The 23,712-nt window shown below is 45.5% G+C and overlaps 1 protein-coding gene and 20 non-coding genes across 21 annotated transcripts; 11 read left to right on the forward strand and 10 right to left on the reverse strand.

Moving 5' to 3' along the window:
• Nucleotides 1–2,094: 2,094 nt before the first annotated feature.
• On the reverse strand, nt 2,095–2,166 carry Trnaq-uug. Its single transcript has one exon. It is a non-coding gene; the product is annotated as a tRNA-Gln (tRNA).
• Nucleotides 2,167–2,723: 557 nt separating this feature from the next.
• On the forward strand, nt 2,724–2,795 carry Trnap-ugg. Its single transcript has one exon. It is a non-coding gene; the product is annotated as a tRNA-Pro (tRNA).
• A 507-nt stretch (nt 2,796–3,302) lies between these two features.
• Trnaq-uug lies at nt 3,303–3,374 on the reverse strand. The gene has a single exon. It is a non-coding gene; the product is annotated as a tRNA-Gln (tRNA).
• A 557-nt stretch (nt 3,375–3,931) lies between these two features.
• On the forward strand, nt 3,932–4,003 carry Trnap-ugg. Its single transcript has one exon. It is a non-coding gene; the product is annotated as a tRNA-Pro (tRNA).
• A 507-nt stretch (nt 4,004–4,510) lies between these two features.
• Nucleotides 4,511–4,582, reverse strand: Trnaq-uug. The gene has a single exon. It is a non-coding gene; the product is annotated as a tRNA-Gln (tRNA).
• A 957-nt stretch (nt 4,583–5,539) lies between these two features.
• On the forward strand, nt 5,540–6,830 carry LOC124775173 (RNA-binding protein 34-like). Its single transcript, XM_047250012.1, has one exon. It carries the CDS (start codon nt 5,540–5,542, stop codon nt 6,782–6,784), a length of 1,245 nt encoding a protein of 414 aa, XP_047105968.1. The 3' UTR covers nt 6,785–6,830.
• Nucleotides 6,831–13,966: 7,136 nt separating this feature from the next.
• On the forward strand, nt 13,967–14,038 carry Trnap-ugg. The gene has a single exon. It is a non-coding gene; the product is annotated as a tRNA-Pro (tRNA).
• Nucleotides 14,039–14,545: 507 nt separating this feature from the next.
• Nucleotides 14,546–14,617, reverse strand: Trnaq-uug. The gene has a single exon. It is a non-coding gene; the product is annotated as a tRNA-Gln (tRNA).
• A 557-nt stretch (nt 14,618–15,174) lies between these two features.
• Nucleotides 15,175–15,246, forward strand: Trnap-ugg. Its single transcript has one exon. It is a non-coding gene; the product is annotated as a tRNA-Pro (tRNA).
• Nucleotides 15,247–15,744: 498 nt separating this feature from the next.
• Trnaq-uug lies at nt 15,745–15,816 on the reverse strand. Its single transcript has one exon. It is a non-coding gene; the product is annotated as a tRNA-Gln (tRNA).
• Nucleotides 15,817–16,373: 557 nt separating this feature from the next.
• Trnap-ugg lies at nt 16,374–16,445 on the forward strand. The gene has a single exon. It is a non-coding gene; the product is annotated as a tRNA-Pro (tRNA).
• Nucleotides 16,446–16,952: 507 nt separating this feature from the next.
• Nucleotides 16,953–17,024, reverse strand: Trnaq-uug. Its single transcript has one exon. It is a non-coding gene; the product is annotated as a tRNA-Gln (tRNA).
• A 557-nt stretch (nt 17,025–17,581) lies between these two features.
• On the forward strand, nt 17,582–17,653 carry Trnap-ugg. Its single transcript has one exon. It is a non-coding gene; the product is annotated as a tRNA-Pro (tRNA).
• A 507-nt stretch (nt 17,654–18,160) lies between these two features.
• On the reverse strand, nt 18,161–18,232 carry Trnaq-uug. Its single transcript has one exon. It is a non-coding gene; the product is annotated as a tRNA-Gln (tRNA).
• A 557-nt stretch (nt 18,233–18,789) lies between these two features.
• Nucleotides 18,790–18,861, forward strand: Trnap-ugg. Its single transcript has one exon. It is a non-coding gene; the product is annotated as a tRNA-Pro (tRNA).
• A 498-nt stretch (nt 18,862–19,359) lies between these two features.
• Trnaq-uug lies at nt 19,360–19,431 on the reverse strand. Its single transcript has one exon. It is a non-coding gene; the product is annotated as a tRNA-Gln (tRNA).
• An 826-nt stretch (nt 19,432–20,257) lies between these two features.
• Trnap-ugg lies at nt 20,258–20,329 on the forward strand. Its single transcript has one exon. It is a non-coding gene; the product is annotated as a tRNA-Pro (tRNA).
• A 1,127-nt stretch (nt 20,330–21,456) lies between these two features.
• Nucleotides 21,457–21,528, forward strand: Trnap-ugg. Its single transcript has one exon. It is a non-coding gene; the product is annotated as a tRNA-Pro (tRNA).
• A 498-nt stretch (nt 21,529–22,026) lies between these two features.
• On the reverse strand, nt 22,027–22,098 carry Trnaq-uug. The gene has a single exon. It is a non-coding gene; the product is annotated as a tRNA-Gln (tRNA).
• A 557-nt stretch (nt 22,099–22,655) lies between these two features.
• Trnap-ugg lies at nt 22,656–22,727 on the forward strand. The gene has a single exon. It is a non-coding gene; the product is annotated as a tRNA-Pro (tRNA).
• A 498-nt stretch (nt 22,728–23,225) lies between these two features.
• Trnaq-uug lies at nt 23,226–23,297 on the reverse strand. The gene has a single exon. It is a non-coding gene; the product is annotated as a tRNA-Gln (tRNA).
• Nucleotides 23,298–23,712: the final 415 nt, after the last annotated feature.

Raw genomic sequence — 23,712 nt, forward strand, 5'->3', positions numbered from 1 at the left:
CATCTTTTATTTTCTGAGTCCCCGACTGTTACTTCGCGATTATTCCATGTCGTTCGTCCTGCGAGCTTGTCACCGCCTATTAACGTAGGGCCTCTAAATGCGAAGCTACGGCATGTTCGGGACTTCTACATTGAGATTAGTTATCTGGATCTCCACTTACAACGTAGTCCTGTTTTTACTACGCGAACACTGCTTGACAAATGGCACAGGTCTTCTTCTTCCATCCCGATTGTTTTACAATATCCCCGTTTTCATTGGCGTAACATATGGACGAATATCAGCTTACCCGTTCATTCCGCAACTGTTGCCTCCCTATGGTATAAGGTAGTTAATCAGCTGATTCCTACGAACGAACGACTTCATCGTATAGGTTTAAGTGTCACTCCGCTTTGTCAAACGTGTGGTTGTATTGATACACTCCCACATCGATTTACCTGCGCTGACCGTCTTCGCATGTGGTACTGGCTGCGCCGACAATTGGCGTTACTCACCAGAAGCTCGGAATCAGCTTTTACAACTGATATTCTCTGCTGGCCGGACACGGTTTTTTATCCCCGGACAAAGAACAACACCATTATGTGGCTTCTTGGCCGTTACATTTTTGCAGTGGTTGATGGTGATGGTATTTCCGATTTTATTTCGTTTACTGGTTACATGCTTCATGAGTACTGGACGCAACAATCTTTCCCACATCTTAAGAGGGACTTTGCGAACATGCTCAGTATTGTTTTCGAAAAGCAGGGGATTGGTTAAGTTTCCACTTCTATTGCTCGCTCCTGCGCCAGTTGCATTAATGGCACCGGTATAGGGGGATACTGATCTCACTTCATGATAGGGGAGACATTCACGCTAGCTCTCAGTTATTTTGCCTTCCTGCCAAGCTTTTACCTGTTTAGATAGACAACGCATAAATAAGCCCCGTGTCCACATATCAGTATCATGAGACTCCGAACCAAGGACAATTACTACGTATTGGTGCCACTGTGCTTCAGTGCAGGGAGGAGGAGACGTCATGGCCAGGCCTCGGGTTTCGACCCCTGCCCAACGCGCCTCCACCGAGCTGCACTGGGTCATAATCAAAAAAAAAAAAAAAAAAAAGGGGTCACAGTTCCGCTTTAGACGCCGTGCAGTGTGGACGTGCCTAGTCTTCCGCTCCGCCGTAGCGTTACGTATAGTGGACTATCGTTTTTGTTTACGTGTTGTGTTGCAACTTCTGTGAGTGTTTCTCCGTCGTTGTTTCGTACCTTGTGTTACTTTCTGTCCTTATTTCAGTGTTTTTTGTGTAGCGGTTTCGACCGCATATTTTGAAAATGTCGTCCCAGGTTATTCCTCGTCAGGCTACACTTAGTTTTGCTTTTGACAAGTCAACCCGACATGTGCAACCTAGTTCTCTTGAGATTCATGATTGGTTGGTAGATACCTTTGGTGTTCATTCGGATCAGGTGCACACTGCTTATTTTGATACCGAACTGTATGTTTTCTTTGTTAAGTTTATGGACCCAAAAAAAAAAAAAAAAAAAAAAAAAAAAGGGGTATGATTCCTGCTTTGGGTGCAGGAGGTCCCGGGTTCAAATCCCGGACAGGCCCTACTTTTCACTTTCGCGACAACCCAGCACTACGATAAACTTGCGAGTCTCTGAAAGTAAGCCATGCAGCAGGACAAACTGCATGTCAGGCCACCGGCCCATGAGGCTCTCAGGTGCGTCTTATGGAAAGCAATCTACGTGGCAGGATTGAGCCGTCTCCGCTTACTTATATCTATACGTAAAGACTGGCACGTACAACGATTCTATTCGTTCCCCAGGAACTAGTACATCGCATGCAAGTTTGGTAAATGCATGCGCATGCAGCACCCAAGACGGTGAGATGTCTTTCCTGCGGGGAGGAACAGCTGAGGTCGTCTTCTCGCAGTTGAACCCCTTACGTCCCGTTATTAATCCTAGTAGCAAAAGCATAAGCATTTGGAGCGCTCCCCATTCACGTGTGAACTGCTATTAACATTTTGCATTTCATGATCCTAGTTAAATTTCTGCATATACAATTCCAACCACCGGCTCGTACACATTTCTAGAAACGATCGCAAAACACAGCGTCAGGTTCCACCGAGACTCGAACTCGGATCGCTGGATTCAAAGTCCAGAGTGCTAACCATTACACCATGGAACCGGATGCCTGTAGCGCTCTTAAATTCAGTGGTATCATGTAATTAAGCCGATAAGATGCGATGTTATTACACGTATGGTCCTCAGGGAGTGTTTGCGTGGCTAATGAAGCAACCAAGTAGGCTGGAAGTGGAAGGAGCACCGTCGAATGTAGCGAGAATTCTTGCCAGTATTCGTACATGAAGTGATGTCGAAGGATCAGGTAATCAAAATCGCGAAACAGCCACTTTCGTATGGCGGATGCTTTGTGCTGGAAGCAGCCTAGCTATTAAAACAGCTATGGACACAGAGTACTGTCGAAAACTGCGTGCTGACACAGAACGCTACGTAGTGGGCGGATTGTTCGTGACACGATAACATTTGCACTACACACGGTCGAAATACTGTCACACAATTCAAGCAGCTCTTTCAGCATTCACATACACTGGTGTTCAGCACAGCGCATGTTGTAGGTGTCAGATTAAGAAACCTCTTTGAGAATATGGTCCAGCTAGGATGCTGCAACTAGCAAGTGCGGCAAGATCTCAGTAGGTGGCGGGGTGCAGACTTGCTTACTTGTGCGGCCTGTTGGTCTAGGGGTATGATTCCTGCTTTGGGTGCAGGAGGTCCCGGGTTCAAATCCCGGACAGGCCCTACTTTTCACTTTCGCGACAACCCAGCACTACGATAAACTTGCGAGTCTCTGAAAGTAAGCCATGCAGCAGGACAAACTGCATGTCGGGCCACCGGCCCATGAGGCTCTCAGGTGCGTCTTATGGAAAGCAATCTACGTGGCAGGATTGAGCCGTCTCCGCTTACTTATATCTATACGTAAAGACTGGCACGTACAACGATTCTATTCGTTCCCCAGGAACTAGTACATCGCATGCAAGTTTGGTAAATGCATGCGCATGCAGCACCCAAGACGGTGAGATGTCTTTCCTGCGGGGAGGAACAGCTGAGGTCGTCTTCTCGCAGTTGAACCCCTTACGTCCCGTTATTAATCCTAGTAGCAAAAGCATAAGCATTTGGAGCGCTCCCCATTCACGTGTGAACTGCTATTAACATTTTGCATTTCATGATCCTAGTTAAATTTCTGCATATACAATTCCAACCACCGGCTCGTACACATTTCTAGAAACGATCGCAAAACTCAGCGTCAGGTTCCACCGAGACTCGAACTCGGATCGCTGGATTCAAAGTCCAGAGTGCTAACCATTACACCATGGAACCGGATGCCTGTAGCGCTCTTAAATTCAGTGGTATCATGTAATTAAGCCGATAAGATGCGATGTTATTACACGTATGGTCCTCAGGGAGTGTTTGCGTGGCTAATGAAGCAACCAAGTAGGCTGGAAGTGGAAGGAGCACCGTCGAATGTAGCGAGAATTCTTGCCAGTATTCGTACATGAAGTGATGTCGAAGGATCAGGTAATCAAAATCGCGAAACAGCCACTTTCGTATGGCGGATGCTTTGTGCTGGAAGCAGCCTAGCTATGAAAACAGCTATGGACACAGAGTACTGTCGAAAACTGCGTGCTGACACAGAACGCTACGTAGTGGGCGGATTGTTCGTGACACGATAACATTTGCACTACACACGGTCGAAATACTGTCACACAATTCAAGCAGCTCTTTCAGCATTCACATACACTGGTGTTCAGCACAGCGCATGTTGTAGGTGTCAGATTAAGAAACCTCTTTGAGAATATGGTCCAGCTAGGATGCTGCAACTAGCAAGTGCGGCAAGATCTCAGTAGGTGGCGGGGTGCAGACTTGCTTACTTGTGCGGCCTGTTGGTCTAGGGGTATGATTCCTGCTTTGGGTGCAGGAGGTCCCGGGTTCAAATCCCGGACATGCCCTACTTTTCACTTTCGCGACAACCCAGCACTACGATAAACTTGCGAGTCTCTGAAAGTAAGCCATGCAGCAGGACAAACTGCATGTCGGGCCACCGGCCCATGAGGCTCTCAGGTGCGTCTTATGGAAAGCAATCTACGTGGCAGGATTGAGCCGTCTCCGCTTACTTATATCTATACGTAAAGACTGGCACGTACAACGATTCTATTCGTTCCCCAGGAACTAGTACATCGCATGCAAGTTTGGTAAATGCATGCGCATGCAGCACCCAAGACGGTGAGATGTCTTTCCTGCGGGGAGGAACAGCTGAGGTCGTCTTCTCGCTGTTGAACCCCTTACGTCCCGTTATTAATCCTAGTAGCAAAAGCATAAGCATTTGGAGCGCTCCCCATTCACGTGTGAACTGCTATTAACATTTTGCATTTCATGATCCTAGTTAAATTTCTGCATATACAATTCCAACCACCGGCTCGTACACATTTCTAGAAACGATCGCAAAACTCAGCGTCAGGTTCCACCGAGACTCGAACTCGGATCGCTGGATTCAATGTCCAGAGTGCTAACCATTACACCATGGAACCGGATGCCTGTAGCGCTCTTAAATTCAGTGGTATCATGTAATTAAGCCGATAAGATGCGATGTTATTACACGTATGGTCCTCAGGAAGTGTTTGCGTGGCTAATGAAGCAACCAAGTAGGCTGGAAGTGGAAGGAGCACCTTCGATTGTAGCGAGAATTCTTGCCAGTATTCGTACATGAAGTGATGTCGAAGGATCAGGTAATCAAAATCGCGAAACAGCCACTTTCCTATGGCGGAAGCTTTGTGCTGGAAGCAGCCTAGCTATGAAAACAGCTATGGACACAGAGTACTGTCGAAAACTGCGTGCTGACACAGAACGCCACGTAGTGGGCGGATTGTTCGTGACACGATAACATTTGCACTACACACGGTCGAAATACTGTCACACAACTCAAGCAGCTCTTTCAGCATTCACATACACTGGTGTTCAGCACAGCGCATGTTGTAGGTGTCAGATTAAGAAACCTCTTTGAGAATATGGTCCAGCTAGGATGCTGCAACTAGCAAGTGCGGCAAGATCTCAGTAGGTGGCGGGGTGCAGACTTGCTTACTTGTGCGTCCTGTTGGTCTAGGGGCAAAATTCTTTAGAGGTGCTACTGAGATGCCTGTTGGTAGAGTGAGAACGAAACTTGAGAAATCAGGAGAAATTGTAGCGTATAGTGAAGCAGCTCGAAGGAACAATGCTGTTATAGTGGAATACTGCAGAACATCTATGGCCGCCTTGTCAGGCGGAACTGCTGGTCTGCTTGGATTCACAGGGTTGTATGGTTTCGCATTTTATGTTTTCGCTTTGTTGGGACTATCCGCGTTAATTCTTCTAAAGGGGGGGTCGCAGTGGAAGAAATACTTCATCAGTAGGACACACATTGTGACAAACGGGTTCTTTGGTGGATTGTGTACCTACGTGCTCTTTTGGACATTTTTGTATGGCATGGTCCACGTCTATTGGATGGTAACATGGCTTATGAAGTTGGCAGTTTATCAAGTCTAATTTCTGGAATAAAAGAAAATAGAAATGAAAAGATTATTTTTCAAAAGAAAGTTATAAAACAACAGTTTCCATTAACTGAGAAAACATCACAAAACAAAAGCAAAACATCCAGCTATGAAAATATTAAAATAAAGTCCAGAACAGAAAATAGTTCTGAAGAAATATCAGATGCAGATGCTACAGATCATGTTAGTTTAACACCTGACCTTAATGATAGCGGAAATGTGAGCAATAATGCCTTTAATGCACTGAAACGTATACGATTAAAGCAGAATAATGGAAAACCTACCCGCGACACAGAGCAAGAAGAAAGAACAATTTTTGTGAAAAACCTTCCACACACTTTAAATAAAAAGAAGATAAAGAAAATCTTTAAAGAATTTGGTGAAATTGAATCAATAAGGTTAAGATGTGCTGCTGTGGAGGACATAAAAATCTCAAAGAAATTTGCTGTAATCAAGAACAAATTTCATGCTGAAAGATCAACTATTTCAGCATTTGTTCGCTTTAAACTTAAAGAAGATGCATTATCTGCACTAGCTGCAAATGGAACACTTGTTGAAGATCATCACATCTTTGTGGATGAAGCGTTGAACTCAAATAAGCATGATCAAAAGAGATCTGTTTTCTTAGGAAATGTTCCATTCTCAACTGAAGAAGAAGAAATTTGGAGAATATTTGAGAAATGTGGTAGGATACTGGACATCAGAATTGTAAGAGACATGAAAACTGGTATTGGGAAAGGATTTGCATATGTCACCTTTGAGAGTGCAGATGCAGTGGAACTGGCATTAAATCTTCATGGAACATCACTCAAAGACAGGCCACTACGTGTATCAAGAGTCATTCGAAAGAAGAATTTTGGAGTTAATAACCACAGTAACAAAATGAACTGTCATTCTGCCAAAAAATCTGGACAAAATCCTCATTTCAAAGATACTGTCAGAATGAAAGCTGCAAAGAGGAAGGAGCACAGCAGTAAAGAAAGTAACATTCCAGACAGAAAATTTTCTGAACGTACATCAGATAAAACAGTGAAACCAAAACAGAAAAGGTTGCCTTTCCAAGGGCAAAAGAGTCTTGATAGGAAGCAGAAGAAAAAACAGAAAATAAATAAAACTGAACAGAAGAAAAAGATTATAGCTCTGAAATTGAAGCATAAGGCCAAATCTGCAAATGAGAAGACCAAGAAAATAAAACATTCTGTTTAGTAGTGTAGTTTCGTGTATGTAATGTATAATACTGAATAAAGTTATGCTACTGTCAGAAAAAAAAAAAAAAAAAAAAAAAAGGGGTATGATTCCTGCTTTGGGTGCAGGAGGTCCCGGGTTCAAATCCCGGACAGGCCCTACTTTTCACTTTCGCGACAACCCAGCACTACGATAAACTTGCGAGTCTCTGAAAGTAAGCCATGCAGCAGGACAAACTGCATGTCGGGCCACCGGCCCATGAGACTCTCAGGTGCGTCTTATGGAAAGCAATCTACGTGGCAGGATAAAGCCGTCTCCGCTTACTTATATCTATACGTAAAGACTGGCACGTACAACGATTCTATCCGTTCCCCAGGAACTAGTACATCGCATGCAAGTTTGGTAAATGCATGCGCATGCAGCACCCAAAACGGTGAGATGTCTTTCCTGCGGGGAGGAACAGCTGAGGTCGTCTTCTCGCAGTTGAACCCCTTACGTCCCGTTATTAATCCTAGCAGCAAAAGCATAAGCATTTGGAGCGCTCCCCATTCACGTGTGGACTGCTATTAACATTTTGCATTTCATGATCCTAGTTAAATTTCTGCATATACAATTCCAACCACCGGCTCGTACACATTTCTAGAAACGATCGCAAAACACAGCGTCAGGTTCCACCGAGACTCGAACTCGGATCGCTGGATTCAAAGTCCAGAGTGCTAACCATTACACCATTTTTTTTTTTTTTTTTTTTTTTTCAATTGAAGCTGATAGCTTGTAGTGTGTGCGGTATTTATTTAGTAGATATATATTATTCCCACTGCTTCTTGACAACAAAAAACATGCCTCTTTGTAGCAGAAAAGTAATCATGAAGCAATGGATGCTGATTGTGTATATTTGGTTGCTCATGTTCTAGTTTTTTTTTTATATTAGTTTGTTTGTTTTATTTTCGCTTTTTTTTTTCTTGTAAGGGAAAGAAACTTCATTAAATGCAAAAAATAAGTGTTATGGTAAGGCACTATTGCCATAGCCTTATTGTCTTCTTGATAGGTATAATAATAATAATAAAAAAAGGAGAAAAATCCTCTTCCATTAAAAGAATGAGACTTCCATGTTAGTAAAAAAAAAAAAAAAAAAATTATCTGTACCCTACGATGGTGATTTTTTGTTGTTTCTTGTTCTTATTTTTTTTTCTTTTTAACGTTTTTTTTTGTTTTTTTTTCGGCTTCTGCTGTGGAAACGAAACAAAATAGCCTTCTGAGTTAGCAGAGTATAATTGATGGTTATATGAAGCTGGAAAATTGTAATTTTTTCTTTTTCCTGGTTTTTAGAAAAACAAGCGTCCATTCGCTTAAAGAAATGATTTGTGTTTATCTCAGCCGCATGTCAACCAATGCCCAGTCGCTCAAATACTATTTTTAGCATATGGCCGTAGTTCTTCTTGTGATCTTTATATTTCAGGGCTCTATAAAAAGCAAACTTCAAGTTCACGTAAAACTCAATGGAATTGTCAGATCCTAGGTGATTAATTACGTAGTTCACATAGTGTCCCATTAACCAGTGGACGGAGTTGTTTTTTGCTGCGGGAAAATAGCGAGTCTGAGGCCTGAGGAATGTCACAGGGGGAAAATTTTCTACCGAAGACCTCGTAAGAAATGCAAGTTGTTCTCTAATCCAATTGCAGATTTGTAGATTCCCACCGCACGTTAATCTGTGCACTAACGTATCGATCAGTTTGCATTTAAGACATAGATTCGTTTCGCCAATGCCGATTGCATGTAGCCTTTCATTAGTGCTGATGGTCCCATTCACTGTTTTATACCATGTTGATTTGACGTCGGATGGAAGACCACGCATATGAATATTTTCCCATATGGCGTCCCAATCAAAATGTGGGTATTTGCTTTCTAATTTGTTTCTCCCCTCCATTTTCCTTCGATGACACAGAATATCGCGGGCCGTGATCCGTCGTGAGTTGATTATGGCATTGCCAAGATAGCTGAGTTCCACGAAATATACTCGAACGTGCTCTAGCCGGTTATTGATTTTTTGCACATTCACCGGTGGCTGTAGACTTGCAGGCCTGACAACTTCAAATAATTTAGTTGTAATGCTGTCAGCGTGGTCGCTAAGGATAGTGGCGGTCCTTTTTATAAAAAGTGCAGACGCCTTATTTCGAATGTCAACTAAACCTAAACCTCCTTTCCTGGGATCTAAGGTCGCTGTTGTTGCAGCTACTCGGAATATTTCACCTCTCCACAGATAACTGGCAATGGTAGACATTATCTGTTTTCCAATCATTTTTGGTAACGGCAAGATCTGCGCTGTAAAGTAACCTTTGGAGAGGAGGCAGTTGTTAATGAAAAGTACCCTCTGAAACTGGTTCATATTACGGGAAAGGTTTTCTCTTGTTATTCCAAGAATTTGTCCTGACGTATTTCTCCAATTGATAGCTGCCATTTTCAATGGACAAGGCGTCAGCGTTATTCCCAGTGCTTTGCACTGGGTGACTTTTGTCGCCCAGGCTAATGTGGTGTGTTGAAAACCCCGTAGGTTTAAAAGTTTGCTTTTGTTTGCGTTGAGACTCGCTCCGGAGACGCTACAGTACTTCTTAATTAGTATGTCCAATTTCGAAATGTCTTCGGCATTACGCACTACGACTCCGACATCATCGGCATAGGCGTTTTTAACAGTTCGGTGAGCAGATAATGTGAGGCCAGTCAGGGTGACATGAACACTGCGGAGAAAAGGCTCTAAAGACAGCACGAAGAGGAGCATTGAGAGGGGGCTGCCTTGAGGCACGCCACGCCTGATCTGGATCTGCTTTGTCCTCTGGCTGTTGACTGAGATACAAGCGCTGATTCCTGTTGCAATATTTCTAATCACACTGAGGACGTGCTCATTAAAACCTATTTTCTTCAGTGTGGCATTAAGGAATCTATGATCCACACGATCAAAAGCTTTCTGGAAGTCAATAAACATGATAGCACATTTGATATTGGTCACAGCAGTGATTGCAATTACATCTCTATATTCAGCTATGCTTTTAAAAATACTCCTATTAGGAACACATGACTGGTATGGGCTTACTATCTTTGTAGCGAGCTGTGAGAGTCTGTTGTTTATAATTCTGCCGATGATTTTATAATCAGAGTTTAACAGAGAGATAGGACGAAAGTTATTAAGGTTTGTTTTTGCAGTAGTTTTTGGAATGAGTACTATTGTACTCTCTTTAAAAACAGAAGGTATCTGTTTTCCCTGAAGTACCTCGTTTGTGATTCGGGTAAACATGTCACCAATCAAAGGCCAGTATCGTATATAAAATTCAACAGGCAAACCATCCGGTCCCGGTGATTTCTTCAAAGGAGACTTGCAGATGGTTCTGTAGATTTCTTCGTTAGGACACTCGACGAGAAGGTTTTCGTTTTCCTCGTCCGACACCTGAGGAGCTATGGAACTAAGGTAATCATCGAAGGACTCTTCACATACAGGACTGACTGAGTATAGGTCTTCGTAATACTTGTGCACTGCATTGACGATGTCTCTCTGAGTCGTGAGTGTCTCGCCATTTTCAGACTGAAGTCCATCGATGAAGGTGCGTCTCCTATTTCTTTCGTGCCTCAGTAGATGGTACAAGGAAGCATGTTCATCCTCCACGACTGTTTTAGCCTTTGATTTTATTTTCAGACCCTCCATCTGCTGTCTTTTAATGCTGAGCAATTTGGCCTTGGTTCGCTTGATATCTACCAGACGGATGTTGGAAGTGTCTGCCTGCTCGTATAGATTTCGCAGCATGGTGTAATAAAATTCTATGGAATTTTTCAAGTCTTTCGATCGTTGTGCACCATAATGGATGAGAACTTTTCGCAGTTTAGGCTTTGCCCTGTTGCACCACCAGTCTAGTACTGAGACATGCCTGTTTACGGAGCGGAGGCACATCGCCCACGCTTCTGTCAAACTTTCCTCGAGTCCGTCTTCCTGCATCAGTGACATGTTAAGGTGCCATTGACTTCGGAAACGACGAGTAGGTTGCGCAGTAAGGCTGACGGTAGCAAGCACGGCACTATGATCAGAAAAGTAGACAGGAGTCGTCTCCGCTGTAATGAAAGAGCTGACTAGACATTGCGATATGTAGAGTCTGTCAATTCTACTTTGTGATTGAGGACCGATATATGTGAAAGCCACAAATGTGGGATACGTTATTTCCCAAGCATCTTTAAGCTGTAAAACAGTGACAAAACGCTTCAATTCATTGCAGTTATTAAAATTTGGAACCTGGTCTTTTTTATTGATCACACAATTAAAATCACCGCCGATTATAAGATCCGTTGGGTTTTTCCGCAATAAATAAATGATCTCGTTTTTAAAGAACTGTGCTCTTGCCATTCTATTGGATGTGCCGGAAGGGGCATACAGATTGATAAGAGTAAAACCAAAGACTTTTATACCTATCGCTCTGCCGGATTCCAATCTTTCAATATCTGTGACAGGGATCCCCTCCCTGACTAAAATTGCTGTCCCTATGTTAGTGTCAAGCGAGACATTTGAAATAGACAAATATCCTGGCACTGTAAGGTTAGTGAGAACAACTTCTTGTAGGAAAACAATGTCCGTCCCTGACTCATATAGGTACTCTTTGAGCGCCGCAATTTTAGTCGTCGATGTAATCCTGTTAATATTGATAGTTGCAAAAGTATACGCCTGGGACATTTAGTTTACGTAAAAATGTACATAAAGGAATACAAAAAAAAAATTGTAAAAGAATGATAAAAACAGGGAGCTGTGTCGCTTCTAGAAGGGATAAAATATTCCACTTCAACAAGCACCTGCAAGAATAATCTACAGAAAAATACCTATGAGTATGGAAAATACATGAACCACTGCGTTTGGTTCCTCCGAAAAATGACTATGACAATAGGACAATCAGAACATAAAGCGGTTCAACGATATTTTTTCCCCTTTTTTTTTTTGTTGAATGGTGATCCTCAGTTTGGTGGAGTATTCCTAAGTTCTCGGGTTTTAGTTTTGCAGAGGGGCTTTCCATCACTAATGGTACTTGAAGGTACATCCTTAGGTTTTTCCGTAATAATTTCATACAGGACATTCTTGGCCGTTGCGTCATCTTGTCCAGGTTGTTGTTTGCTTTGGTTACGGGAAGCTTTGAGATTAGGTTGCGGTTTGAGTCTACGTCTTTGGACATCGTGGTTCAACGCGCCGTCCTTCGCGTTGTCTATCTTCACCACCGTTGAGACCGAAGCTGCCTCAACAGTGTCCTGTTCATGACGTCCACTTCCTTGTCCTTCCGGCACTAACTCCAGGGCACTGACTGAATCGGTTGGTTGGGGGTCGGTGAGTTCGTGAATGCGGTTCTGCTCCGTCACCTCATGGGGTTCGCAGTGCGGCACGTCCGTCGCCGCGACAACCGTTACTGCTTCGCCTCCGTGGTCGGTTGGTACCTGTGCGGCAGCCGACAGCGGTTGGGTTGTCTTAGCCGCTGTCGTCATTTCCATACATGTACTGTCTGTTTCCTCTAACACATCTGCGTCACACTGCTTCTGTTTGCGGGTGGAGGGGGAGTGTCGGGAGGACTCGCCGTCCGAGCCGTCATCAGTCACCTCCAACGGTCGTTTCTTATTCTGAAGATCGCATTCGGGAACAGAAGGGTGACTTGTTATTACTTGCAGAGGTGGGAACTCTGTGTTAGTTACAGCGGGCATTGTAGAAGTACCTGCACCACTGTCATTAGCAGAAGGAGGGGAGTTACTGCTTGGTAAGACGTCGCTAAGGGTCAATTTTCGACGCTGTGTTAGATTATTCCGGAGGACAAAAACACGGCGTGGACAATCTTGTCTGAAATGACCTGTCTCGTTACAAATATTACACGTACGCTCCTGTCCAGAATAAACAACATGTGCTTTATGACCTGCAACAGATATATGGGACGGAATATTGGCTTTCACCTCCATTTCGACGGACCTAATGCCATTATAACACTGTATCTTGTACAGCTTCGACCATCTTTCGTTATAGAAGGATTTAACTTCCCCATATTTAGATAGAGCGTCTTTGATCAACTGATTGTCAACTTCGATAGGAACGTTCAAAATCCTCACATTGGTGTACATGATATCACCTTTTCGTACAGAAACATTACTTGTTGAACCATCTCGATGAACAAATTCAACAGAATTACCCCATTTTGCAATTAACTTATCGACAGTCACGGAGTTCAGAAATTTAACATAAGCACAGTATTTTTCAGCATCTAACTGCGTGGTGTGAACAGAGTCAGAATGGATACAGATTACCTCGGTGAGCCAGTCATGGATCTCCAGCGCAGTGGGTTGGACCGGCCGGGTTTCCTTCTCGAACGAGAAGACTAACGTATTCTTCCTTACGGTGTCAGACATGATCTTCTGTGCCGACGAAATTACGGTACAACCGAAATCGCGACGAAGAACGAAACGGAGAATGGACAATAACACTTCACAAACACTTATCAGGACCACCAAATGCAATAACACTACGAAAATGCACAGACACCTGTACGTAAACACAAAACACCGGCGATGGCGCTAGCGTGTGCGGAGCAAGCAACAAGCACGTCCGACCGCGGCGACGGCTAAAGCCAGAATTTACCATGGAACCGGATGCCTGTAGCGCTCTTAAATTCAGTGGTATCATGTAATTAAGCCGATAAGATGCGATGTTATTACACGTATGGTCCTCAGGAAGTGTTTGCGTGGCTAATGAAGCAACCAAGTAGGCTGGAAGTGGAAGGAGCACCGTCGAATGTAGCGAGAATTCTTGCCAGTATTCGTACATGAAGTGATGTCGAAGGATCAGGTAATCAAAATCGCGAAACAGCCACTTTCGTATGGCGGATGCTTTGTGCTGGAAGCAGCCTAGCTATGAAAACAGCTATGGACACAGAGTACTGTCGAAAACTGCGTGCTGACACAGAACGCTACATAGTGGGCGGATTGTTCGTGACACGATAAAATTTGCACTACACACGGTCGAAATACTGTCACACAACTCAAGCAGCTCTTTCAGCATTCACATACACTGGTGTTCAGCACAGCGCATGTTGTAGGTGTCAGATTAAGAAACCTCTTTGAGAATATGGTCCAGCTAGGATGCTGCAACTAGCAAGTGCGGCAAGATCTCAGTAGGTGGCGGGGTGCAGACTTGCTTACTTGTGCGGCCTGTTGGTCTAGGTGTATGATTCCTGCTTTGGGTGCAGGAGGTCCCGGGTTCAAATCCCGGACAGGCCCTACTTTTCACTTTCGCGACAACCCAGCACTACGATAAACTTGCGAGTCTCTGAAAGTAAGCCATGCAGCAGGACAAACTGCATGTCGGGCCACCGGCCCATGAGACTCTCAGGTGCGTCTTATGGAAAGCAATCTACGTGGCAGGATTAAGCCGTCTCCGCATACTTATATCTATACGTAAAGACTGGCACGTACAACGATTCTATTCGTTCCCCAGGAACTAGTACATCGCATGCAAGTTTGGTAAATGCATGCGCATGCAGCACCCAAAACGGTGAGATGTCTTTCCTGCGGGGAGGAACAGCTGAGGTCGTCTTCTCGCAGTTGAACCCCTTACTTCCCGTTATTAATCCTAGCAGCAAAAGCATGAGCATTTGGAACGCTCGCCATTCACGTGTGGCCTGCTATTAACATTTTGCATTTCATGATCCTAGTTAAATTTCTGCATATACAATTCCAACCACCGGCTCGTACACATTTCTAGAAACGGTCGCAAAACACAGCGTCAGGTTCCACCGAGACTCGAACTCGGATCGCTGGATTCAAAGTCCAGAGTGCTAACCATTACACCATGGAACCGGATGCCTGTAGCGCTCTTAAATTCAGTGGTATCACGTAATTAAGCCGATAAGATGCGATGTTATTACACGTATGGTCCTCAGGAAGTGTTTGCGTGGCTAATGAAGCAACCAAGTAGGCTGGAAGTGGAAGGAGCACCTTCGAATGTAGCGAGAATTCTTGCCAGTATTCGTACATGAAGTGATGTCGAAGGATCAGGTAATCAAAATCGCGAAACAGCCACTTTCGTATGGCGGATGCTTTGTGCTGGAAGCAGCCTAGCTATGAAAACAGCTATGGACACAGAGTACTGTCGAAAACTGCGTGCTGACACAGAACGCTACGTAGTGGGCGGATTGTTCGTGACACGATAACATTTGCACTACACACGGTCGAAATACTGTCACACAACTCAAGCAGCTCTTTCAGCATTCACATACACTGGTGTTCAGCACAGCGCATGTTGTAGGTGTCAGATTAAGAAACCTCTTTGAGAATATGGTCCAGCTAGGATGCTGCAACTAGCAAGTGCGGCAAGATCTCAATAGGTGGCGGGGTGCAGACTTGCTTACTTGTGCGGCCTGTTGGTCTAGGGGTATGATTAATGCTTTGGGTGCAGGAGGTCCCGGGTTCAAATCCCGGACAGGCCCTACTTTTCACTTTCGCGACAACCCAGCACTACGATAAACTTGCGAGTCTCTGAAAGTGAGCCATGCAGCAGGACAAACTGCATGTCGGGCCACCGGCCCATGAGACTCTCAGGTGCGTCTTATGGAAAGCAATCTACATGGCAGGATTAAGCCGTCTCCGCTTACTTATATCTATACGTAAAGACTGGCACGTACAACGATTCTATTCGTTCCCCAGGAACTAGTACATCGCATGCAAGTTTTGTAACTGCATGCGCATGCAGCACCCAAAACGGTGAGATGTCTTTCCTGCGGGGAGGAACAGCCTTCTCGCAGTTGAACCCCTTACGTCCCGTTATTAATCCTAGTAGCAAAAGCATAAGCATTTGGAGCGCTCCCCATTCACGTGTGGACTGCTATTAACATTTTGCATTTCATGATCCTAGTTAAATTTCTGCATATACAATTCCAACCACCGACTCGTACACATTTCTAGAAACGATCGCAAAACACAGCGTCAGGTTCCACCGAGACTCGAACTCGGATCGCTGGATTCAAAGTCCAGAGTGCTAACCATTACACCATGGAACCGGATGCCTATAGCGCTCTTAAATTCAGTGGTATCATGTAATTAAGCCGATAAGATGCGATGTTATTACACGTATGGTCCTCAGGAAGTGTTTGCGTGGCTAATGAAGCAACCAAGTAGGCTGGAAGTGGAAGGAGCACCTTCGAATGTAGCGAGAATTCTTGCCAGTATTCGTACATGAAGTGATGTCGAAGGATCAGGTAATCTAAATCGCGAAACAGCCACTTTCGTATGGCGGATGCTTTGTGCTGGAAGCAGCCTAGCTATGAAAACAGCTATGGACACAGAGTACTGTCGAAAACTGCGTGCTGACACAGAACGCTACGTAGTGGGCGGATTGTTCGTGACACGATAACATTTGCACTACACACGGTCGAAATACTGTCACACAACTCAAGCAGCTCTTTCAGCATTCACATACACTGGTGTTCAGCACAGCGCATGTTGTAGGTGTCAGATTAAGAAACCTCTTTGAGAATATGGTCCAGCTAGGATGCTGCAACTAGCAAGTGCGGCAAGATCTCAGTAGGTGGCGGGGAGCAGTCTTGCTTACTCGTGCGGCCTGTTGGTCTAGGGGTATGATTCCTGCTTTGGGGGCAGGAGGTCCCGGGTTCATATCCCGGACAGGCCCTACTTTTCACTTTCGCGACAACCCAGCACTACGATAAACTTGCGAGTCTCTGAAAGTAAGCCATGCAGCAGGACAAACTGCATGTCGGGCCACCGGCCCATGAGACTCTCAGGTGCGTCTTATGGAAAGCAATCTACGTGGCAGGATGAAGCCGTCTCCGCTTACTTATATCTATACGTAAAGACTGGCACGTACAACGATTCTATCCGTTCCCCAGGAACTAGTACATCGCTTGCAAGTTTGGTAAATGCATGCGCATGCAGCACCCAAAACGGTGAGATGTCTTTCCTGCGGGGAGGAACAGCTAAGGTCGTCTTCTCGCAGTTGAACCCCTTACGTCCCGTTATTAATCATAGTAGCAAAAGCATAAGTATTTGGAGCGCTCCCCATTCACGTGTGGACTGCTATTAACATTTTGCATTTCATGATCCTAGTTAAATTTCTGCATATACAATTCCAACCACCGGCTCGTACGCATTTCTAGAAACGATCGCAAAACACAGCGTCAGGTTCCACCGAGACTCGAACTCGGATCGCTGGATTCAAAGTCCAGAGTGCTAACCATTACACCATGGAACCGGATGCCTGTAGCGCTCTTAAATTCAGTGGTATCATGTAATTAAGCCGATAAGATGCGATGTTACTACACGTATGGTCCTCAGGAAGTATTTGCGTGGCTAATGAAGCAACCAAGTAGGCTGGAAGTGGAAGGAGCACCTTCGAATGTAGCGAGAATTCTTGCCAGTATTCGTACATGAAGTGATGTCGAAGGATCAGGTAATCAAACTCGCGAAACAGCCACTTTCGTATGGCGGATGCTTTGTGCTGGAAGCAGCCTAGCTATGAAAACAGCTATGGACACAGAGTACTGTCGAAAACTGCGTGCTGACACAGAACGCTACGTAGTGGGCGGATTGTTCGTGACACGATAACATTTGCACTACACACGGTCGAAATACTGTCACACAACTCAAGCAGCTCTTTCAGCATTCACATACACTGGTGTTCAGCACAGCGCATGTTGTAGGTGTCAGATTAAGAAACCTCTTTGAGAATATGGTCCAGCTAGGATGCTGCAACTAGCAAGTGCGGCAAGATCTCAGTAGGTGGCGGGGTGCAGACTTGCTTACTTGTGCGGCCTGTTGGTCTAGGGGTATGATTCCTGCTTTGGGTGCAGGAGGTCCCGGGTTCAAATCCCGGACAGGCCCTACTTTTCACTTTCGCGACAACCCAGCACTACGATAAACTTGCGAGTCTCTGAAAGTAAGCCATGCAGCAGGACAAACTGCATGTCGGGCCACCGGCCCATGAGACTCTCAGGTGCGTCTTATGGAAAGCAATCTACGTGGCAGGATTAAGCCGTCTCCGCTTACTTATATCTATACGTAAAGACTGGCACGTACAACGATTCTATCCGTTCCCCAGGAACTAGTACATCGCATGCAAGTTTGGTAAATGCATGCGCATGCAGCACCCAAAACGGTGAGATGTCTTTCCTGCGGGGAGGAACAGCTAAGGTCGTCTTCTCGCAGTTGAACCCCTTACGTCCCGTTATTAATCATAGTAGCAAAAGCATAAGCATTTGGAGCGCTCCCCATTCACGTGTGGACTGCTATTAACATTTTGCATTTCATGATCCTAGTTAAATTTCTGCATATACAATTCCAACCACCGGCTCGTACACATTTCTAGAAACGATCGCAAAACACAGCGTCAGGTTCCACCGAGACTCGAACTCGGATCGCTGGATTCAAAGTCCAGAGTGCAAACCATTACACCACGGAACCGGATGCCTGTAGCGCTCTTAAATTCAGTGGTATCATGTAATTAAGCCGATAAGATGCGATGTTATTACACGTATGGTCCTCAGGAAGTGTTTGCGTGGCTAATGAAGCAACCAAGTAGGCTGGAAGTGGAAGGAGCACCTTCGAATGTAGCGAGAATTCTTGCCAGTATTCGTACATGAAGTGATGTCGAAGGATCAGGTAATCAAAATCGCGAAACAGCCACTTTCGTATGGCGGATGCTTTGTGCTGGAAGCGGCCTAGCTATGAAAACAGCTATGGACACAGAGTACTGTCGGAAACTGCGTGCTGACACAGAACGCTACGTAGTGGGCGGATTGTTCGTGACACGATAACATTTGCACTACACACGGTCGAAATACTGTCACACAACTCAAGCAGCTCTTTCAGCATTCACATACACTGGTGTTCAGCACAGCGCATGTTGTAGGTGTCAGATTAAGAAACCTCTTTGAGAATATGGTCCAGCTAGGATGCTGCAACTAGCAAGTGCGGCAAGATCTCAGTAGGTGGCGGGGTGCAGACTTGCTTACTTGAGCGGCCTGTTGGTCTAGGGGTATGATTCCTGCTTTGGGTGCAGGAGGTCCTTGGTTCAAATCCCGGACAGGCCCTACTTTTCACTTTCGCGACAACCCAGCACTACGATAAACTTGCGAGTCTCTGAAAGTAAGCGATGCAGCAGGACAAACTGCATGTCGGGCCACCGGCCCATGAGACTCTCAGGTGCGTCTTATGGAAAGCAATCTACGTGGCAGGATTAAGCCGTCTCCGCTTACTTATATCTATACGTAAAGACTGGCACGTACAACGATTCTATTCGTTCCCCAGGAACTAGTACATCGCATGCAAGTTTTGTAAATGCATGCGCATGCAGCACCCAAAACGGTGAGATGTCTTTCCTGCGGGGAGGAACAGCCTTCTCGCAGTTGAACCCCTTACGTCCCGTTATGAATCCTAGTAGCAAAAGCATAAGCATTTGGAGCGCTCCCCATTCACGTGTGGACTGCTATTAACATTTTGCATTTCATGATCCTAGTTAAATTTCTGCATATACAATTCCAACCACCGGCTCGTACACATTTCTAGAAACGATCGCAAAACACAGCGTCAGGTTCCACCGAGACTCGAACTCGGATCGCTGGATTCAAAGTCCAGAGTGCAAACCATTACACCACGGAACCGGATGCCTGTAGCGCTCTTAAATTCAGTGGTATCATGTAATTAAGCCGATAAGATGCGATGTTATTACACGCATGGTCCTCAGGAAGTACCGAGCGAGGTGGCGCAGTGGTTAGCACACTGGACTCGCATTCGGGAGGACGACGGTTCAATCCCGTCTCCGGCCATCCTGATTTAGGTTTTCCGTGATTTCCCTAAATCGCTTCAGGCAAATGCCGGGATGGTTCCTTTGAAAGGGCACGGCCGATTTCCTTCCCCATCCTTCCCTCACCCGAGCTTGCGCTCCGTCTCTAATGACCTCGTTGTCGACGAGACGTTAAACACTAATCTCCTCCTCCTCCTCCTCCTCCTCAGGAAGTGTTTGCGTGGCTAATGAAGCAACCAAGTAGGCTGGAAGTGGAAGGAGCACCTTCGAATGTAGCGAGAATTCTTGCCAGTATTCGTACATGAAGTGATGTCGAAGGATCAGGTAATCAAAATCGCGAAACAGCCACTTTCGTATGGCGGATGCTTTGTGCTGGAAGCGGCCTAGCTATGAAAACAGCTATGGACACAGAGTACTGTCGGAAACTGCGTGCTGACACAGAACGCTACGTAGTGGGCGGATTGTTCGTGACACGATAACATTTGCACTACACACGGTCGAAATACTGTCACACAACTCAAGCAGCTCTTTCAGCATTCACATACACTGGTGTTCAGCACAGCGCATGTTGTAGGTGTCAGGTTAAGAAACCTCTTTGAGAATATGGTCCAGCTAGGATGCTGCAACTAGCAAGTGCGGCAAGATCTCAGTAGGTGGCGGGGTGCAGACTTGCTTACTTGAGCGGCCTGTTGGTCTAGGGGTATGATTCCTGCTTTGGGTGCAGGAGGTCCTTGGTTCAAATCCCGGACAGGCCCTACTTTTCACTTTCGCGACAACCCAGCACTACGATAAACTTGCGAGTCTCTGAAAGTAAGCGATGCAGCAGGACAAACTGCATGTCGGGCCACCGGCCCATGAGACTCTCAGGTGCGTCTTATGGAAAGCAATCTACGTGGCAGGATTAAGCCGTCTCCGCTTACTTATATCTATACGTAAAGACTGGCACGTACAACGATTCTATTCGTTCCCCAGGAACTAGTACATCGCATGCAAGTTTTGTAAATGCATGCGCATGCAGCACCCAAAACGGTGAGATGTCTTTCCTGCGGGGAGGAACAGCCTTCTCGCAGTTGAACCTCTTACGTCCCGTTATGAATCCTAGTAGCAAAAGCATAAGCAATTGGAGCGCTCCCCATTCACGTGTGGACTGCTATTAACATTTTGCATTTCATGATCCTAGTTAAATTTCTGCATATACAATTCCAACCACCGGCTCGTACACGTTTCTAGAAACGATCGCAAAACACAGCGTCAGGTTCCACCGAGACTCGAACTCGCATCGCTGGATTCAAAGTACAGAGTGCTAACCATTACACCATGGAACCGGATGCCTGTAGCGCTCTTAAATTCAGTGGTATCATGTAATTAAGCCGATAAGATGCGATGTTATTACATGTATGGTCCTCAGGAAGTGTTTGCGTGGCTAATGAAGCAACCAAGTAGGCTGGAAGTGGAAGGAGCACCTTCGAATGTAGCGAGAATTCTTGCCAGTATTCGTACATGAAGTGATGTCGAAGGATCAGGTAATCAAAATCGCGAAACAGCCACTTTCGTATGGCGGATGCTTTGTGCTGGAAGCAGCCTAGCTATGAAAACAGCTATGGACACAGAGTACTGTTGAAAACTGCGTGCTGACACAGAACGCTACGTAGTGGGCGGATTGTTCGTGACACGATAACATTTGCACTACACACGGTCGAAATACTGTCACACAACTCAAGCAGCTCTTTCAGCATTCACATACAATGGTGTTCAGCACAGCGCATGTTGTAGGTGTCAGATTAAGAAACCTCTTTGAGAATATGGTCCAGCTAAGATGCTGCAACTAGCAAGTGCGGCAAGATCTCAGTAGGTGGCGGGGTGCAGACTTGCTTACTTGTGCGGCCTGTTGGTCTAGGGGTATGATTCCTGCTTTGGGTGCAGGAGGTCCTTGGTTCAAATCCCGGACAGGCCCTACTTTTCACTTTCACGACAACCCAGCACTACGATAAACTTGCGAGTCTCTGAAAGTAAGCCATGGAGCAGGAGAAACTGCATGTCGGGCCACGGGCCCATGAGACTCTCAGGTGCGTCTTATGGAAGGCAATCTACGTGGCAGGATTAAGCCGTCTCCGCTTACTTATATCTATACGTAAAGACTGGCACGTACAACGATTCTATTCGTTCCCCAGGAACTAGTACATCGCATGCAAGTTTTGTAAATGCATGCACATGCAGCACCCAAAACGTTGAGATGTCTTTCCTGCGGGGAGGAACAGCCTTCTCGCAGTTGAACCCCTTACGTCCCGTTATTAATCCTAGTAGCAAAAGCATAAGCATTTGGAGCGCTCCCCATTCACGTGTGGACTGCTATTAACATTTTGCATTTCATGATCCTAGTTAAATTTCTGCATATACAATTCCAACCACCGGCTCGTACACATTTCTAGAAACGATCGCAAAACACAGCGTCAGGTTCCACCGAGACTCGAACTCGGATCGCTGGATTCAAAGTCCAGAGTGCTAACCATTACACCATGGAACCGGATGCCTGTAGCGCTCTTAAATTCAGTGGTATCATGTAATTAAGCCCATAAGATGCGATGTCATTACACGTATGGTCCTCAGGAAGTGTTTGCGTGGCTAATGAAGCAACCAAGTAGGCTGGAAGTGGAAGGAGCACCTTCGAATGTAGCGAGAATTCTTGCCAGTATTCGTACGTGAAGTGATGTCGAAGGATCAGGTAATCAAAATCGCGAAACAGCCACTTTCGTATGGCGGATGCTTTGTGCTGGAAGCAGCCTAGCTATGAAAACAGCTATGGACACAGAGTACTGTTGAAAACTGCGTGCTGACACAGAACGCTACGTAGTGGGCGGATTGTTCGTGACACGATAACATTTGCACTACACACGGTCGAAATACTGTCACACAACTCAAGCAGCTCTTTCAGCATTCACATACAATTGTGTTCAGCACAGCGCATGTTGTAGGTGTCAGATTAAGAAACCTCTTTGAGAATATGGTCCAGCTAAGATGCTGCAACTAGCAAGTGCGGCAAGATCTCAGTAGGTGGCGGGGTGCAGACTTGCTTACTTGTGCGGCCTGTTGGTCTAGGGGTATGATTCCTGCTTTGGGTGCAGGAGGTCCTTGGTTCAAATCCCGGACAGGCCCTACTTTTCACTTTCACGACAACCCAGCAATACGATAAACTTGCGAGTCTCTGAAAGTAAGCCATGGAGCAGGAGAAACTGCATGTCGGGCAACGGGCCAATGAGACTCTCAGGTGCGTCTTATGGAAGGCAATCTACGTGGCAGGATTAAGCCGTCTCCGCTTACTTATATCTATACGTAAAGACTGGCACGTACAACGATTCTATTCGATCCCCAGGAACTAGTACATCGCATGCAAGTTTTGTAAATGCATGCGCATGCAGCACCCAAAACGGTGAGATGTCTTTCCTGCGGGGAGGAACAGCCTTCTCGCAGTTGAACCCCTTACGTCCCGTTATTAATCCTAGTAGCAAAAGCATAAGCATTTGGAGCGCTCCCCATTCACGTGTGAACTGCTATTAACATTTTGCATTTCATGATCCTAGTTAAATTTCTACATATACAATTCCAACCACCGGCTCGTACACATTTCTAGAAACGATCGCAAAACACAGCGTCAGGTTCCGCCGAGACTCGAACTCGGATCGCTGGATTCAAAGTCCAGAGTGCTAACCATTACACCATGGAACCGGATGCCTGTAGCCCTCTTAAATTCAGTGGTATCATTTAATTAAGCCCATAAGATGCGATGTTATTACACGTATGGTCCTCAGGAAGTGTTTGCGTGGCTAATGAAGCAACCAAGTAGGCTGGAAGTGGAAGGAGCACCTTCGAATGTAGCGAGAATTCTTGCCAGTATTCGTACATGATGTGATGTCGAAGGATCAGGTAATCAAAATCGCGAAACAGCCACTTTCGTATGGCGGATTCTTTGTGCTGGAAGCAGCCTAGCTATGAAAACAGCTATGGACACAGAGTACTGTCGAAAACTGCGTGCTGACGCAGAACGCTACGTAGTGGGCGGATTGTTCGTGACACGATAACATTTGCACTACACACGGTCGAAATACTGTCACACAACTGAAGCAGCTCTTTCAGCATTCAC

Source organism: Schistocerca piceifrons, chromosome 2, assembly GCF_021461385.2.
Source record: "Schistocerca piceifrons isolate TAMUIC-IGC-003096 chromosome 2, iqSchPice1.1, whole genome shotgun sequence".
NCBI lineage: Eukaryota > Metazoa > Arthropoda > Insecta > Orthoptera > Acrididae > Schistocerca > Schistocerca piceifrons.